Source organism: Stigmatopora argus, chromosome 9 (genome assembly GCF_051989625.1).
Source record: "Stigmatopora argus isolate UIUO_Sarg chromosome 9, RoL_Sarg_1.0, whole genome shotgun sequence".
Classification (NCBI taxonomy): Eukaryota; Metazoa; Chordata; class Actinopteri; order Syngnathiformes; family Syngnathidae; genus Stigmatopora; species Stigmatopora argus.
The window spans coordinates 19,417,817-19,434,793 of record NC_135395.1 but is presented as its reverse complement, the minus strand read 5'-3'; the positions used below and the strand labels follow the sequence as shown (position 1 = coordinate 19,434,793).

The window sequence follows — 16,977 nt, the reverse complement described above, 5'->3', positions numbered from 1 at the left end:
AACGGATGAAAACATGATGATGTCCCCACCTTTTGTCATTTCAGAAGTTGTAGCATTCAAACTAAAACTAATAAACCATTTTTAAAATGACTTTTTATATTGCAGTTTTTTTTTTTTTACATGCATGCACATTATAATTTACCAGGTTACAGTATTGAAGTCACATCGCTTTACATTACAATTGTGTCACTTATCTTATATCGTACATCTTTATATTTAACAACAACTTTATTAGTTTATCCCTTCAGGTCTTCAGTGGAGGATGAAGCTGTTTCTGAACCTTCAAGGCACTCCTGCAACACACAAATATTGTCAAAAAGAGGCACTTTGCAAGAGAACATGTTGAGTTCACCTTTACTCTGTCCAGCTCTGGTCGTCCTGGGAGGGATTTCTGTGAAGAAAAGGCCTGTAAAGAAAGAAACAATGAGCCCATTCTTATTTGCCTTCGTTTGGGCGCCAGGACTCGAAGCGCCGCGCTTACTCTTTTGGACTGTTGCGACTCCTCGATGGACTTGGAGCGGTTCTTCATGCGTTTTTGAGGGGAGGTGCTGGTGGAGCACTTGAAACAAAATGATAAAAGTTGTCTTTATTGCAGTACTACTACAGACTCATCATTATAAATCTCACAGTGGGAATATAGACCTCATTTGTCTTCTGCTCCATGGCTTACTTCTGTGATGAGGGATGATTTCAATTGGAAAACTGCTTTGAGACAAGACAAGATTTAAGAAATATTAATCAAAAAAATGCAACCCTTTTGCATTAGTTAAACCAACTCTAAATAGAATTCACATGCCGGAATAGCTTGAGCTATTTTTTTTTTATAATGTAAAACAGAAAAGTATAGATAATACATTTATATGTTACGGAAGCTTATTGCATTGACCTTAAAAAAGCCAATTTTTCCAAATGAATTTATTTTATTTTATTATATTTATTCTATTGTAATAGGTAGGAGATAAACACCAATTTGAACTACTGGTCGCCAGAAGAATTGGAAGCAAATTCCCCAATGTCCACTGTAGGGAACACTTTTTAAAAAGAAAAATAATATGATTGTACATTTTTCCACCTTTGTATACAGTAGGGTAATACGGCAATACAAATGTGTCATTACTGCACGGATTATTATTGATAACAGAATATTACCATACAAGTACTACCCAATCAATACCAAAGAAAGAACTATAACTATCAGAAATAATAATGTATCTCAAGTAGTTGTTTTCTTTAACGATAACGAAAATATTGAATATATGGAGAAGATGATAAAAACGTGTCTCGGATGGGGATTCTTTAACGGGACAATTGTCAGTTTTCCGCCGTATGCTCACAATTAGGGCTATATTTGCCTAATGTGCGTGTAATTAGTCAGCCTGAACCTGATGCCAGCTAGTCGTGTTCGGTCCGTGGCACGTAACGAACGCAGCGCCGACCTACCCGAGTTGACGGTTGATGAACAACGGCTGCAACATATGAAATATTATCATACCAAAAGAAGAAGATAACGGTGGCAACATATGAAATAGTATCATACCAAAAGAAGGAGAGAATTTGTCCGGGTGGCGAGGCAAACAGACCGCGGAGGCAAGTTGCAACAATGCCACTTATCGGAGGGGGCACCTGAAAGTTCGCCACGCAGATATTTATTCGAAGGTAAGTTGTAACAAGTCATTTCAACATTTCATAAAGATACATTTTGCCCCTGAATATAAGACAGGTATTGTTTTAATATCGTGTTTTTTTTGTTTTTTGTTTGTTTAAATCGAGCGCCGAGTTCAGGCTAACATATTAGCTTGTTTGTGCTACATGCTAACGTCAACGTGTTGTGTTACTGGAAGAATATTTGGGCATATTTTGAGAACGCAGAAGCACGTTATTTAACTTTACTTGGACTAGCGAGAAGTGTAACCCTTTGTCAATGTTTATTCAAAATTCTTGGAAACCTTTTTATTCTTTTTTATGAAAACCTTTACATTTTCACAGACGAAAACGTTTGAGTATCGGTCGACAACAATATTGTTGTTGTTGTTTTTGTCATGTCATGCCATGCCCTTGCTTGTGCTCATAAACTTTCCTATCCTTGGCACTACTACGCCTCACAAGAACCAATCATCTCAAAGAGACTAATGCGTGTTGCTGGACCTCCATCACTCGGCCACTTATCCTCCTCACTCATTCATTATGACGCACCACCACCATTTTGTGCTGTCAATTCGCCAATTGCATAGTTCCAGTTCGACGTGTCCTTAGCGCCCAGTAAACCCACTGAAGGACCCAGTGGCAGACTCCCAGCAGCCCTCACGCGTCAGGCCCGTGACGGACACGCCGAGCCGCTTCACTTGACACACTCGCGTCAGTGCACTTAGCAGGAAAAAGTACACGACACACCGACGAGGCTTTGGAGAATCTGCGCGGGACGACCGAATGAATCCCTGACAAGCTCGCTGAGAAAAAAAAATGGAATACATTTTCAGCAGGTAAAATCTAATGCTTCTTCTCACATGGTGAAAAGGACCTCGCAGCCACGAGCAGGCTCACCCGTCCGTGCTCACGAAGAATAGCGTGCACGAGGGCGAAGACGACGACAAAAGCAACAGACGGGAGCCTTAAAAGCTAATGCACGACTCCTTCTGCAAGGCTGGGCAAACACAAAATGTTGCCTCGCAGTGGTACGCATACTTTAGGGATTGTACATATGTAAGAGTGCATTAGTCCTAAAATGCAGAGTCAGGACTGAGAGGCCAGATTGTCTCGCAGCAGATAAATGAGGTTGCTTGACAGAAAGGACAAGTTTGCAGTTGGACAGGTAAGTGAGGCTTTTGGGGAGGCAAGGCCAGAGAAGGCAGATTGCTCAACTCTAGTCAACTGAGTCAACCAGGCCTGTTAGGCTGCTCAAATAAAGGTGATGATCACTTTAATTTTCATTTTAATATAGTTTGCCTGATTGGCTCTAATAAAACAACCCAATATAAATGACACCTTTCTTATTTCATCCTAAACTAGCTTTCAAATGGCGTTCTATGAATGGATTAAAAAATATTAGTTTTTGGTGTACTTTGCGCGATTTATTGAAGTATGACCATTTATTGCATCAGAACGGGCGGTTTATTAGAATACGCTGTCACATTAGGGCTTCAATCGGTTAAAAAAAAAATCGCATTTTGGCAATAACTTATGATGGATGATATTGCTCGCTGAAATTTGGTATCGCGACAGGCCTACTGGTAGCGATCGTTCAATCCATGGCTTAGTACAAAAAGGTGTTTAATGTGCTCAATAGACCAGAAAGTGGCCAACACACCAAGAATCCTTTCTCAGATCAAATAAATAATGGGAATACGACATTCAAAATTAGTGATCATCATATTAAGTTTCTATACCATCTCTAAAAAACATGAGCAGTAAGTAATACGTGCAGAATCCTGGGAAAGATTTTCCAATGCCCACCGGCAATAATTATCATATCATTTATATTGTCTCGCACGTTTGGGGGGTTGCCCCTGCGAGCCAAGCACACGCCGACGGAATGTCTCGCTGTTAAAAGACGAGGATGTTCATCTATTCATCTCCTACAATCCGTTTTCTTCATCTCGTAACACTGGTGTCAAAGTACGCCAGGCAAAATGAGAGATTTAGAAACGGTTATCACCCCCAATTCTGGGGAAACCACAACAACCTGAGCTTTTTTTAGATGAAAAAAAGGAAGGAATGAGCATTGTCATCTATTCTATGGGGCAGATAAAGACGGAAAACACACCTGCTTATGGTCCTCTTCTCCCCGTACAGACGTCCAGCCGAGGAGATGCTGCTTTGGCGTCTGTGTGAGCACACGCCTCCTCCCCTGCCCAATCAGCGCTGCGCCGACACGCCGGTCACGCTCGGATGGACGGCTACATGCGCACGCACGTGCACGCCGATGGGCAGAGCGCGCTAATGCTGGACACCTGGTATGCCAAACACCATTTTAATGTATGCGTCTTAGTAGGAAATGGAGAACATGAGCACTCACTAAAAGCTCATTGATTCATGGATTCCTTTTTTTTTTTAATCGATTCTCTGCCGCTGTGTTAATTTCATAAGGGAAGCACAAGGCTTTTACCAGTACCAGTTATGTAGACTATTTCTGTTGTGTGTAATGGATTTCACAGCTACAGTCAATTATACTAATATATACTACTATAGTGTAGTAGTAAGACACCTTTTTATGTTCATAAAATTCAAAAGTATTCAACCCTTTGCAGTAATGTGTTGTAGCTGGAGTCTATCCCAGGAGTACAAGGGGGGAAAAACTATCGTTTGTAGCCCGAAAATGACAATATATTCGATGCAAAATAAAAACTAGACAGCCAGAATTGCAATTGGCAAGCTTTTAATTTTTTTTACATGCCTAAAAATGGAATCCCTGCAACCCAAAAGTAATTTGATAAACCTGAGAATGACTTTCATTAAAAGGGAGGTGGACGCAGAGCAGGACTTTTCAAAGTATCTTCACAGCAAACAAAACACACTCTGGAAAAATACACAAACAGGAAACACAGCAGACAAAACAATAACGTCCTATAATAGCTCCAATCCACCTTGAAACCAACTCCATAACTGTTAGGTGCTTTGATTCTGGTCAAATAAAACAATTTCATGGGATACGCCCTACTCACAGGTAAGTGTCGTGTTTGCCAAATTTGCCTTTATTTTCAAGAAGGTCAAAATGGAGCTTCAGTAGAAGTAGCAGCATAACGCTACCTGTGAGCTTATTTGTCAACAACGACTAAAAAGTGCCATACAAAAACTTCCGACCTGACGAGCGTTAAGAATTTTCTTTACATCCATTATCCCACCCCCCGGAAAGTCTTTTACACAGATGTTTCTCGCAAGTTTTGCTCCTCAGGTTCAGCCGGGGCACTGTCAGTAACCTTGTCTGGATTTGCAGTAGAAATAGTTGTTGTTGTTGTTGTTGTTGTAGTAGTAGTAATAGTAGTCGTAGCAGTGCTCGACTCTTCCCACGACTGTGGCAGCTGCAGGAACAAAGGAACCTCCAGCTGTTCTTTGGTGAGAAGACCCCGCTGGTCTGCAACCCTGCAGCACTGAGCCCTGCTCAGCATGTCCAGGAGCCCTAATTTTAAGATCACACAAAATCCAAAATGGCAACAATTACACCTGGAGGAAAAATTATCACCAGTCCATCTTTCGCCATCTTTGGTCCGGACTTTGACAACAAACATCGGCCAATCATTGGACAAAACCGGGCGGAGTAAAATTCAGAAGTAAACCCTCGCGAAGCACCAGCTTCCACCATATTGTTATGGATCACCAGAGGGCAATTGTTTACTAGGCATTTGACCAGTCAGAGGGTCCCAACATAACGCTAATTTTGCCATTTCGGCTTCTCGTCGAACCCGATGCGTGTTAGCCAGCGTACTGCTAGCCAAACAACAAGGTCTCGGACCCATCAGAGTTGGCTGGTTTGTCTTCACACCAGCGACTTGTTGGGTTTGGTCCAAACATACGTCTTAAGACATCATTTGAAGTGAGCCACAGCATTTTTTTAAGCAGACTCTTCTGAGTCAAGCCAGTTTGAGTGTGGCCTGTTTTTGTCTCAGCGGCCTTGGGCAGTTGCACATGCCAGTCATCGGGTAGGGGGGTTGGAGTCTGTAAACATACCTAAAATGCCTCACGGAATAGTCTCCAATCTTCCACTGAACTTGTGGACGTGCACCCCTGTTTACAATCACCCAGCGCATCCTAAGCAAGGAGTCCTACCATCGATGTCGGGGTTCTTACTGGGCTTTGGCGGCGGCGTCTTGACTTTGTCGATCTGAAGAGACAGCCGGGACTCCGGAGCGCCCGAACCTGCCTGGATCAAGTCGGATCATTCATTTTTTTTGCCGTATAGTATATACACAAACATTTGCACAGCGACTAAAGAGTTCAGCTATTTATTGACGTTACGTCCAAATCGTTTTTAGGACCAACGTAATGGAGTCTACAAATGTTTAATGACTTCATTTAACTGTTATATTCACTGCAGGAACACCCATGCATTTTAGCAATTAGCTATTTGTGAATTGCCTAATTTAATTTTGGAAGCTTGTGCCATAACCTCCTTGGGAGTTGAAAATCCCCATCTATTTCCCATTTTATGACTCAGGCCAAAGCGAAGATAAGTTCATTGTAAAAATAATGAAAACAATAATAAGATTATCTCTCCAGAAGCTCAGGGGGGACATTTCAGGTGTTATATGAGCACACAGAAGATTTCCATCAAAATCAATGCTTACAAACTATTGCAAATTTAAATGGGGTGGGGGGGCTTCTTCCCTTATTTAGCCAGGCCAGGGGGAAAAGTACATTTCTGCCATTGTGTGGTATTTATAGGAAATTAATCACTTCAACATAAATACTTTAAAGCAGAGGTTATTAATACGTCGATCCCCGAGTTTCAATTGATGAATCAGTAAGATTTGATCTGGCTATTGAATAAGTTTAGTAGTAAAGTTGTTATGGGACTTGGGCTGGTAAACAGCACCATTGTGCCTCCATGCCCTAATACTACACGGCCACACCTTAGTCCAACGGATTGATTTACCGTCAATGCGCCAAGTGTACTTAACTGCTAAGCTTTGCTAAAGGTAGACTGCGTGAGGTTGGTTTCTTAAAGTAGATCTTTGAGCAAAAAAAAGTCTTAGCACCCCTGCTCTAAAGGTTTTCGTTGAGCGGTATTCCCCGCCAATAGCTGGGGAACGATGCTAAAGCATGCGGAAAATGGTCTAACCTGTGTTGCAGCGCCGGCTCTGGGGTTGTTGCTTTGTTCTCTGCCTGCTTAAATGAAACAACTTTAGTGGCTTTCCAATATGAGAAAACAAGACGATCACGTTGAAATGCATGTCAAGTCTAATTTATGCGCATACAATCCATACCATCGATTCAGTCATCATTTTTTTGGGCGACAAATACGGCGTATATGCGAGAAAATACGATAAGTTGGTGGGAGCACAGTTTCCACGAAAAAGCCAGTGTTGAAAGTGTTTCCCTTAAATGAGTCTATGAAAATGAAGTGTGTGAAGTTGAGGGAGAGGACGGAGATTCTATGCGAAGTTATGTCTGGTGAATGACGGTCAACAAACCAAATAAACTTGGACATTCTAGCTTGGGAGAAAGAGAAGCGCTCTTAGAGGACCAAAGCAAGAGAAAGATGACAGGAGAAAAAGTAGGACAATCCAGTGGATGGTGACAAAGACTGAAAAGCATTGAAGAAATCAGGCAACCAACAGGAAACGATGTCTGAGGATGGGCATGTCAAACACACAACGTGACATTAACCTAAAAGGAAAAAGTGCTTGGACAACTACTGACAATAATCTCTTTTTTTTCTACTGTTGGCATTCTCACCTCTAGCTTTGTCAAGGCGCAACATCTTATTGGCCAGCCTGAACACCGTGGTGTTCATGGCGACAGCCTCGTCACTCCCAACCTGAAATGCAATGACATGTGGAGGAGATTTATTAATAAGCACTCTGATGGAACAGCTTGGCAGAGGCAGGGACATCTTGGATTTTAAAATGGCTACAAAAAGGTTGGAATGAATAGCAAGCAGCAAGCAGATCAGAATACTCACAATGGTAACCTGGACGTCTTGAGCCTTCAGACAATGTTTCTGTAAAAGCATGGAAAGGGCTTCCTGTAGCGTCTTGCTGGACTTAGCCATGATCCCGCCAGTCTTTCCAGTAATTGCATTTTCCAGTCTGAAAACCAGTCAGCTAACGTTAGGTTAAAAGCAGCTACAAAAGATGTAAGCCCCCCCTGTTCTAGTCAAGTGAAGGCACGGTCACTGAAGAGCTCTTCTTCACAATTTACAATTGTGACAGAAATGAGAAATACAAGACAAAGACCGGCCATTAGCCAATTAGCCAAGAACATTGACTCACATAAACATCAGCCGAAGCTCCAGCAAAACTTGCTGATCTCTGAGTACAGAGCAGTCTTGGTCCAACGATAGCGGCTGCTAGGAAACGGACAAAAATTGGGCCGCCGTTAAAAATGGCGTTCTTCCTACTGGGGTTGGACTTGCAAGACGGTAATGATCTCGGATGGAGTCAGTCGCACCAGCTACGGCGTCCTCACCTTGTCCTTGCCTTGAAGGTAGATGATGACATCTTTGAGGGAAATGCCTCTCTTCTCACACAGGCCAGCCAGCATGTCTCTGATGGGCAGGCCGGTAGGGGTCGGCGCCAGGGAAGCGCTTCCGTCGGGCAAGTAGACGCAGCAGTAGCCGCCCTCCATCCCAGAGACGCCGCTTTGCTCCATTGAGCGAGGGCCCGATTGGCTATTCTTAAGATTTGGGGGGCATCTGTCAATTTGCCATCAATAACTTATATACTATAAATCCTCAATTTCAGCAATCCCTGAACTCCATGGGGTCCTTTGGGGCTTTTTACTAGAAATTTTCACCAACTAGTCGCAATGAGTTTTCATGAAGGCTGCATCGCCATTGAAATGAAGCAAATTTCTATCATGATTGGGGAAAGACTGATTTAAAAAAATCACACCGACCTCTGCTAGCCTGTAGAGGGAGTCGAGCTCCACGTTGCTGCTAGACTTGAGTGCTTTATTATCGTCTCTGGCAGAACGTGAAATGGATGCATCTAAAACCAATCAGAAGAAAAAGAACACAATGAGAGATGGATGGAAGGATAGAAGTAAAAGATGCCCACCTCCCCAGGATCCTCTTTTCTGTCGCCGTTTGTCGCTATTAGAAGCCGAGAACAAAGCGCTGCCTTCGGACTTCTTGCTCTGTTCCAAAGAGTAAAAACGCCATGACGAGACTGTCAAAAAAACAAACAAAAGCAAGACCACGCACCCGCCCGGCCGGATCGCTTCGGCAAAGCAATGCACTGACTTTTTATTCATCTTCCCCTGCCCGGCCGGCGCTACCTTTTTGTCACATAGGTCCGAGCTCCGGGCGCTCACGTCCTCCCAGGATACTGTGCGTAACGGTTCCATGGAGAGTTGAGGTAAACATTGGCCTGCTACGCTCGCAAAAGTGCAGCTCTGGTAGAGAGGAGAACGCACGAAGCGTCTGTAGCTGTCCAGCTTCATCAACTTAAAGATCTACCATACACAGGAGACGGAAGGGTTGTCGATGGAGGCGGGCGGATAGGGGAATGGTGTGGAGTTGCACAAACAAACCTGCGCTTGAGCTTTGTTAAACATATCAGGCGTGGGCTCTTCCAAGTCTTTTTCTTCTTTCTTGGCCGTATCATCGATGTTGATTGAGTGAGGAGCGCTCTCACGTAGGTAGGTTTCATAGATGGAGCGAGATGCTGCTCTCAGCTATAAATGCAAAAGATCCACCCAAGGGACAGAATAACATGTTTAAGCCCCTTGTCCCCTCCAATTGAACTAAATGAGCAATGACTACTGCGCCCTCTCTCCTGCCAGTCAGACACGTGGTGCGTTTAGAGACGGCTCCGTAAAGACAACCCGTCCACATTGCCACGCGAAGCAGTCTTCTTATTTTTAGGTTAAGTGAAACCGCAAGTTGTTTGACTTTTACCGCCAGTGACCTAAGGTCTGCGTGACTAGAGAATGACATTGGGCGACGAGCGAGGAGTGGGTTAAACTTTGGTCTGAACGCAGCATATCTTCACGCTCTCCTTCCCTGTTCTTTTTGTGATGTTAAGATTTGTTTCTGTGGAAATTGCTATTCTTGATAAGAGAGCATCATTTCTAAGCAAGCTTTGACATGATTGGACAGAAAGCCAAAAACAAACCACCACTGTCAGAAATTAAAAAAACTCAAACGCCTGAACTGGAACAATATAGTTAAATACGCAGATGGCACCTTAGTTTACAAAATCTTCAATGTCATCGGAACTCGTGAACTCAATCAAGAATTGCTTTGCTGCAACTTGATCCTTCAAAGCTCATTAGCATAGAAGAAGGGAAAGCCGGCCGGCCGGCCGGCCGGCCGGCCGGCATACTTGTTCCAATGATGTGGCCGGGATCTTCTTGAACTCTTGGCAGGCTTGCCAGAACAATATGTTCTCCTCGCTCACCTCCGATTTCAGGAAGGCCTGCACGGAAAGATTGGCAAGCAAACGAAGGCTTTCTCAAAGCGGCTTTTGCAAAATCCTCAAGGTGCCGCTAGATTTCAACTGACGGTAAAGTAGTTGACGCCGCTGGGGTCTTCCAGCAGCTTCTCAAAGGAGAGCGCCCAGCTCAGCACATTGTTAGCAGGGTAGGCTTCTCCGCCCGGGGTTCCGGGGAGGCTGGAACTACTGCTGGCCGCACAGCTGCGTGTGAACATATTCAACTCTGCGCACATTCACACGGTGCACACCCATTTTACCACAAAGTCAAAGCGGAACCAAGAACGAGGCTAAATCAGATATCTTTTCGTGTCGTGCGGCGACTTGTTCCAGGCCGCCCCGCTTCGTGCTCACCTCCGTCTGACGCCGCGAGGTTCTGCGGAGAGAAAGCCAAAGAACACAAAATAAAAAGTTAAGTAGAGTCCCATGCAAAACGGCAAACGACACTCGCCTACCTTTGGCTAAAATAATTCAGCTACTCAAACATGTTGTGCTCCATATTGGAGACTGAGATGGTAATACATTTTCTTCAGTGAACCAAATTTAACCCGCAAGTTTAATTTAACCCTGCAATATTCTGGCCTGTTCGTTCGTACTGTACGTAGAAGTGAAAAACGACGTTAAACACCTTGATCTCCTTTGCAGTAAGTAGCATGAAGCAGGGCATAGCAAGCCATGGCCATGACAATTGTTTGCTCTGGTTAACTAGCTTTTATGTACGGAGGAAAAACTTGATTTACGCTGACGGAATGACTTGGGCAATTAGACCATTTTTCTGGTCCTTCCTGACAGTCACAGTTTCAGATGAGGAGATGCTAGTGTCTTGGAAACACATTGAGGACACACGCCATTGCAGAAATACACCATCAGTCACACAGGACCCGACAGATTGGCCAACGTTTGATGTCTTCAACTCTTCTCTCCATTTTATAGTTGCAGAGAAAGAGCTCAACAGACATCTTATCAAAACAAGTTCCAAACTCCCTATTTCGACTCCAATATTACTTTCCAAACCTTGAACATGGCTCCAATCAATGGGCTCCTCAAACGGCTACATTTGAACAATCCGAAGCAAAAAGCCCCTTGGCGGTCCATTAACTCACCACGTGGCCAACAGGAGTTCCTCTGGAATTGAAATTCTTTGCCATGGTATCCGAAGGGACCACCACACCACAGTGGAATACAAGCCGATGCCCACGTTGGCCGAAGACGCAATGAAGTCCTCGGCTTAGCTCAATTTTTACCCTGCACACTTCTTAGGTTCCCCGCTCACTTCCTGCCGGGAAGTCTTACCATAGCAACAGGCCACAAATGAGGAAGTAAAGTCACTGTGATCACATCACACAGTTCTCATCTTGAGAAACAAGACATTCAAGCAAAGTGTGGACTTTTAATTCAGCGTCAAATGTCAAGACACAACCGTAGCACCGCTTAACTTGAGAATTCTGCCACTATTTTAGTCACTTATTTGCCCTAGAGGAGATCAAACATGCAACTTACATGTTCCTTAGATGAATTGGCAACGGATACGACTTACCAATGTCTTTTGGCCACGTTGGCCTATTTCAATTTGGTCAAATAGACCTAACGTCATCCTTTAGATGTTAGTTAACAGCATCTACATTGTTACATCCTGTGGCAGCTGGTGGTCATTTTGACTGAAATTGGTCAACTATTTTACTCCTTGAATCTTACCTACTAACAAAACATGAGTGAAAGAGTCCAGTATTTGGACTAGTCCTGGAACACAATACTACTATATTCCTTCAAAAAATCTAAGTGTCTCATTTAATGTTTGAAAAGACTCCAAACAACAAATACCAATCCCATGCTTGACAACTATTCATTGTAAATTCCCATTAAACTCATTTGTAAATCTCAAGATTTATACCAATTTTAGCTTTCAGTTTTAATTTGACCCAAAAACGAGTGTATAATTCAGGCTTCCTGACTTAATGGGATCTTTTTGCCCCCAAAATATAACACAAGCAAATATAACAAAACACAAGTAGTAACTTCTCCAACCGTACCAATACATTTTCTGACATTTAATTTACTTTTATGACTTCATATTTTTTCTTGCTGACAAAAATGAGTCAAAAGTGACTTATTTCCCCATCAGTCACTTAATATAGTACACTCATGATTTTTCTTCTTTTTTTTTATCACAGAACTAAGTTATTCTGGAATTTGGTTTAATGCTAGCTACATAAATTCAACAATTTCAGTCTGCATCATAAATTGTCTTACCTTTTCCCTCACCACATCTTGTCACTTGTCATATCTTCTTATTTGCTTGTGCTCCAGAACTTTGGTCAGGCGAGAGAACTGGCGATAAAGACCCTTCCAAGCCACCATGGTGAATTTGAGTGGGAACTGGACAGAAAGCAGCACCAGGGAGTCCATTGACTGCTTTTCATTCTCCTGATTGGCATCAATCAAAGCTGACATGCGCACTGGCGTGGCCCGCGGCAGGTGAGTTCAGACTGTTTGTCAGGCGGTGCAATGGCGTCCCCTGGGGGCGACCTGTATATATTCTGTTGAAGTCACTGGACTGTTATTCTTCTGGGCACGTTTGACTATGAGTAAAATGAGAGATACCACAATAAGCACAATAAATATAGGAGTAGGCATTTCCTTAAAGGGACAGACAAGACAAGTTGATAGTATTTTTAGAACGTGGCTGGTGAAAAATGGCGGAGGGTGAATGAGTTATTCATTCATTTTCTGAGCGGCTTTATCCTCACTAGGGTGGTGGGAGGTGCACACAGTGAAGTTCAATAATCAGCCCCATGGCGGCGCACATTAGTGAAAATTGCTCATGTCTGAGGCTGAAGAGCAGCAGAGCTCTGCTGGGCATTGTGGCAAGAAATAGTGCGCGGGAGGCACTCGCATGACCTGATTAAAAGAAGACATTTTGTTGCAGTCCACGTGTCATTTGCTGCGCAAAAAGCACGGCGTGGCCTACTTCTATTTCAAAGTGAATTTCCCTCGTGGATGGTTGACGGGACGTATCCATATATCTTCCGGATTTACATGGTGCGACTTGTTTTTGTCTTTTACGTCCCTGCGCACAAAGAAAACATGACTCGCAGCAAAAGAGCCATAATGAATTCCCATCCATCGCCATGACTCCCAACGCACAAAAAAAGCTCAGCCCTGACTGAAAATGTGCACGTGTATCAGCGTCTATCATCGGTTCTGGTGACAAACCAGAACAGGGAATTCATTATCTTGGGGTTTTGCGGTGTTTTGGGATGCCAAGAGGAGGTTTGGGGGAAAAAGACAAGATAAATAAATATGAAGGTCTGTCTGAGAAGCGCTCAAACACTTGGCTCCTTTTATTATGGGCTAAAAATGCAATTGTTGGATGCTCAACCGCCCCTTAATTTAATTAGTCTAGACAGTCTAGAAATTGCACGACACACCTAGAACGCAGCCATTTCTCTTTTCTCCATTTTTCACGGAATCCTGGATTCACGGAGCAAAAGCTTGTTTAGTGGAGTTGACTTTAGTGTACTTTCGCTTAGTTGGCTCTGTTTTAGACGCAATTATTTTCGTGGAGTTGAGTTGAGTTTTTTAGTTTAGACAGAGCATAGTAGACGTTTTTGTCGTACAACACAGGCCTGACCCTTTCGGCGAAAAGATTTCTCAGCCTAATCCTGCCGAATGGTCGCTCGGTAATAGGCACGGTGGATCTTTAGACGGGCATTGGCAGAAAAGACCAACGAGCCGAGGGCGATATAAACTGCCCTACGAGAGAGGCTCGGATTCGGGAAGGAGTCGCGAGTCGGCGCTCGGACTGACGTCATCTTTTTGAGACTGAAAAGCGTCAGACTCGGAGCCTCATCTTTGCTTCTCTGCATTAGCGGCGTTGCGCCCTCTGCCATATGGCCCACTCTCCCGACCGAGTGTGCCATAGATAATGCGTGTGTGAGACGGTGAGGGTTCCTCCTAGAGGTGGCAGGTGGCTAAGGAGATAATCCAGGTAAAGCCGCTGCCAAGTGGAGATTGGAGATAGGAAGGGGGTGGCCAAATGGATCGAGTATGGACACCTAGGACTAATTGTGGCCCCCTAATCCTACTGCCGTCCGCCCTCCCCCTCTTTCCCTCTTCCCTCTTCCCGCTTGCCACGTCCACACCGATGGTTTGGAGCCGTCCATTGCCAGGTCGCCCGGCCGCACAGCCTTGACTTTAGCGCGAGAAGAATCGAGGCTGGTTTTCCTTTGCGTAACGCGCATTGAGCGAGCCCCGTTGGAGAATGTAGCATCGGCCTCCGAGACAAGCTCAAGCCTACACGCACGCACGCACGCACGCACGCCGCCGCCATGGGAGAAGCGCAGAAGGTCAGCGGAGCCATCCAACCAAAGGTGGGACAACTTTTTTGGTCTTGTTTCTGCGTGTTTAATTCAGTTCAATTCAATATTATGTATTTTTTTCTCTACATTTGTAACACTTGATAGCCTACGTGGTTTGGGAAAAAAAATGGAAAAGCGCTTCATTGCTTATGCCTCGATTTTCAGTTGATTAAAATTGAACACGACTTTTTAGGAGCTCAGCCGTGCTAATGGGCTAATCATGTTACATGCTGCACTATTACATGAATGAAGGTGCTAGGCTAAATGGAGCCTCCGATTATGTCTTACCAAACGGGGCTTAGATTAGTACGTGGCAGCTCTGTGTGTCAGAGGAACTTTGAACTTGGGAGGAGCAAGTCAGAAAAAATCTTAGCGCGTTTCAGGCGAAAAAGTCATGAAGTAATTACAATGTTCTACTTTCTAATGAAGTGTGGCAACGAATGACATTACTAAAGTTTCCGTGTTAAAGAAGCCACTTTTCACTGCATCTCTCTTGTTAACAGACTAACCAAGTATGAAATGATGGTATTTCTCATACTATATTATGAACTGCCACCACCAGACATGACTCAAAGCCCGGCTCTTTTTTTGTGTGTTTTTTTTTCCTTGGCAGGGCTTACTCTCCGTCATTGAGAAATTGAAGGGGAGTAGCGAGCGGGAAGTTCGAATTGTTCTTCTGGGCCTGGATAATGCCGGCAAAACCACTCTGCTCAAGAGCCTTGCCTCTGAGGATGTTAACACCATAACACCTACACAGGTGAGTGGCGATAAAATGCTTTATCGCCACCATTTGGGCAACAGCGAGTGAACGATGACACCGACTTGATTACCTACTTTTACTTGGTATATGGATGGAATGGACACTTGTATGTAGTATTTATCAGTCGTAAATTAAGCTAACGCCTTAGCTTTTTTCCGCGTATCATTGGGACTGAATGACTTACTGGACCTATAATCTTCTTTACTACGTGACGTGGTTTTTGTACTTTCAGTGGTACATTTCAATGGAATTTTGAATAGGACTTGTGAATGACACAAGTAGTGTTGGTCAAAAGTGAATATCCATAGCAAGCACTATCTTTCTTTTCAGGGCTTCAATATCAAAAGTGTGGCTTCTCATGGCATGAAACTTAACGTTTGGGATATTGGAGGGCAAAGGAAGATCAGAACTTTCTGGAAAAAGTATCTGGAGAACACGGATCTGCTGGTAAGCAACCATTTGTTTTTTTTCCAAATCGTCAAAGAGTCAGTCCTTCATCACAAGTTCTCCGTCTGAAACGAACGACCTCAACGGCGCTGTCTTCCGTTCTTTTCAGATTTATGTTATTGACAGCGCAGACAAAAAGCGATTTGAGGAAACCGGACTGGTGAGTTGGATTTTGACATTTTGGAACACTCATCTCATGCGAGTTGCTCCAAAAGCGAGATTGGAACTCCCCAAAGCATCTCATCTGAAATATTTGGAGTGTTCTTCCCAGAAATCCCCCCAGGATTTATAATCCCAGGTCTTTTAAAGACGTGTTTTTGGGCAGGAATTGTCGGAGCTGATCGACGAGGAGAATCTGAAGGGCGTGCCGGTGCTCATCTTTGCCAACAAGCAAGATCTGGCCACGGCGTCGCCGGCCAGCGAGATCGCCGAAGGGCTCAACCTCCACACGTACAGGGACCGCGAGTGGCAGATTCAGGCCTGCTCGGCGGTGTCTGGGGAAGGAGTTCAGGTCAGCTCGCTCGCCCGTCCGTGCTTGCTATTTCTCTCCTAATGGAAGCCCTGGAACTTAGGTGGGATTTTTCTTTCTTTCTTTTTTTTCTTCTTCCCTGACAGGATGGCATGAACTGGATTTGCAACAATATCATGAATAGGAAAAAGTGATCCAGAACCGGCCACTTATATAAATATATATATCCTTGTCACAACAAAACGCGCAATACGGATTTAAATCTTTTTCTTTTGACCGTTTGTCGCACGAGTCATATTTAGGGGACATTAATTCAACTAGGTTCTTGCTATTTTTACTCTATCATTGCTTTATGTTTACGTCCCTTGATCCCAAAAATCATCTTATGTTGATACTGTGGCACTATACCAGATAACTACGTATTTTAGAACTTCTCTACCAGTCAAACGCTAGTAGGTTGTGGGTGTGGCCAAAGCGGTCCTGGAGGGGAGGGAGGGCCGCTGCGGGTGCAGCTTTTTGCTTTTTGTTCCAAGCCATCCAGGCCAGACAAACTTGAAGGAGCGGGGGTTGTGCGACAACGACAAGCACCTGACTGCAATCCACTGATTGCACTTGCAACATACAATATTTGTGGAAAGCTCAATGAAAAGCCGTACCCACTGCGGCCCTTTGTAGAATAGTTTGGACACCCATGGTGTTATGTGTATTAGGAGATTTTTGACAATAAAATTTTCAGTCATCTTTTGCTTTAAGTTTATTTTTATTTTTTTCCATATTCACGATCCTACGTTTAATAAACAGGTTCGGACTAAAACTGGTTTGCGCTAAAGTAACTCGGCCTTAGAAACTGAGAAA

At 43.9% G+C, this 16,977-nt stretch overlaps 2 protein-coding genes and 1 long non-coding RNA gene across 6 annotated transcripts; 1 reads left to right on the top strand and 2 right to left on the bottom strand.

Annotated features, from left to right (window-relative positions):
* Positions 1 to 76: 76 nt before the first annotated feature.
* Positions 77 to 3,885, bottom strand: LOC144081966 (uncharacterized). 2 transcript variants are annotated; one of them, XR_013303076.1, is made up of 5 exons: positions 3,761 to 3,885; positions 643 to 702; positions 482 to 559; positions 353 to 406; positions 77 to 293 (listed from the first exon to the last, which is right to left on the bottom strand). It is a non-coding gene; the product is annotated as an uncharacterized LOC144081966 (long non-coding RNA). The 2 variants fall into 2 exon arrangements; XR_013303077.1 differs by having other exon boundaries at positions 643 to 705; positions 3,761 to 3,856.
* On the top strand, positions 1,468 to 16,863 carry LOC144081965 (ADP-ribosylation factor-like protein 3). Its single transcript, XM_077608582.1, has 8 exons — positions 1,468 to 1,656; positions 3,790 to 3,950; positions 12,396 to 14,458; positions 15,060 to 15,203; positions 15,537 to 15,653; positions 15,763 to 15,813; positions 15,979 to 16,164; positions 16,269 to 16,863. Exons 3-8 carry the CDS (start codon positions 14,417 to 14,419, stop codon positions 16,314 to 16,316), a joined length of 588 nt encoding a protein of 195 aa, XP_077464708.1. The 5' UTR covers positions 1,468 to 1,656; positions 3,790 to 3,950; positions 12,396 to 14,416; the 3' UTR covers positions 16,317 to 16,863.
* Positions 4,356 to 12,592, bottom strand: LOC144081962 (regulator of G-protein signaling 14-like). 3 transcript variants are annotated; one of them, XM_077608572.1, is made up of 15 exons: positions 12,339 to 12,592; positions 10,443 to 10,464; positions 10,160 to 10,314; positions 9,981 to 10,073; positions 9,187 to 9,330; positions 8,932 to 9,108; positions 8,712 to 8,790; positions 8,551 to 8,642; positions 8,122 to 8,328; positions 7,926 to 8,002; positions 7,616 to 7,742; positions 7,390 to 7,471; positions 6,773 to 6,819; positions 5,761 to 5,854; positions 4,356 to 5,113 (listed from the first exon to the last, which is right to left on the bottom strand). In XM_077608572.1, exons 3-15 carry the CDS (start codon positions 10,304 to 10,306, stop codon positions 4,854 to 4,856), a joined length of 1,626 nt encoding a protein of 541 aa, XP_077464698.1. In that variant the 5' UTR covers positions 10,307 to 10,314; positions 10,443 to 10,464; positions 12,339 to 12,592; the 3' UTR covers positions 4,356 to 4,853. The 3 variants fall into 3 exon arrangements, with proteins under 3 accessions (XP_077464698.1, XP_077464696.1, XP_077464697.1); XM_077608570.1 differs by lacking the exon at positions 12,339 to 12,592 and adding an exon at positions 11,192 to 11,330; XM_077608571.1 differs by lacking the exon at positions 12,339 to 12,592 and adding an exon at positions 11,192 to 11,330 and having other exon boundaries at positions 7,926 to 7,999.
* Positions 16,864 to 16,977: the final 114 nt, after the last annotated feature.

Bases quoted from the DNA above. Each gene is read 5' to 3' on its own strand.
- LOC144081962 (XM_077608570.1), bottom strand. From the start codon at position 11,236: ATGGCAAAGAATTTCAATTCCAGAGGAACTCCTGTTGGCCACGTG. The intron at 10,465-11,191 runs GTGAGTTAATGG...TTCTCTCCGCAG, and splicing joins GAACTCCTGTTGGCCACGTG to AACCTCGCGGCGTCAGACGG. The intron at 10,074-10,159 runs GTCAGTTGAAAT...CTTTCCGTGCAG, and splicing joins GCGGCGTCAACTACTTTACC to GCCTTCCTGAAATCGGAGGT.
- LOC144081965 (XM_077608582.1), top strand. From the start codon at position 14,417: ATGGGAGAAGCGCAGAAGGTCAGCGGAGCCATCCAACCAAAG. The intron at 15,204-15,536 runs GTGAGTGGCGAT...CTTTCTTTTCAG, and splicing joins ACACCATAACACCTACACAG to GGCTTCAATATCAAAAGTGT. The intron at 15,814-15,978 runs GTGAGTTGGATT...GTTTTTGGGCAG, and splicing joins GATTTGAGGAAACCGGACTG to GAATTGTCGGAGCTGATCGA.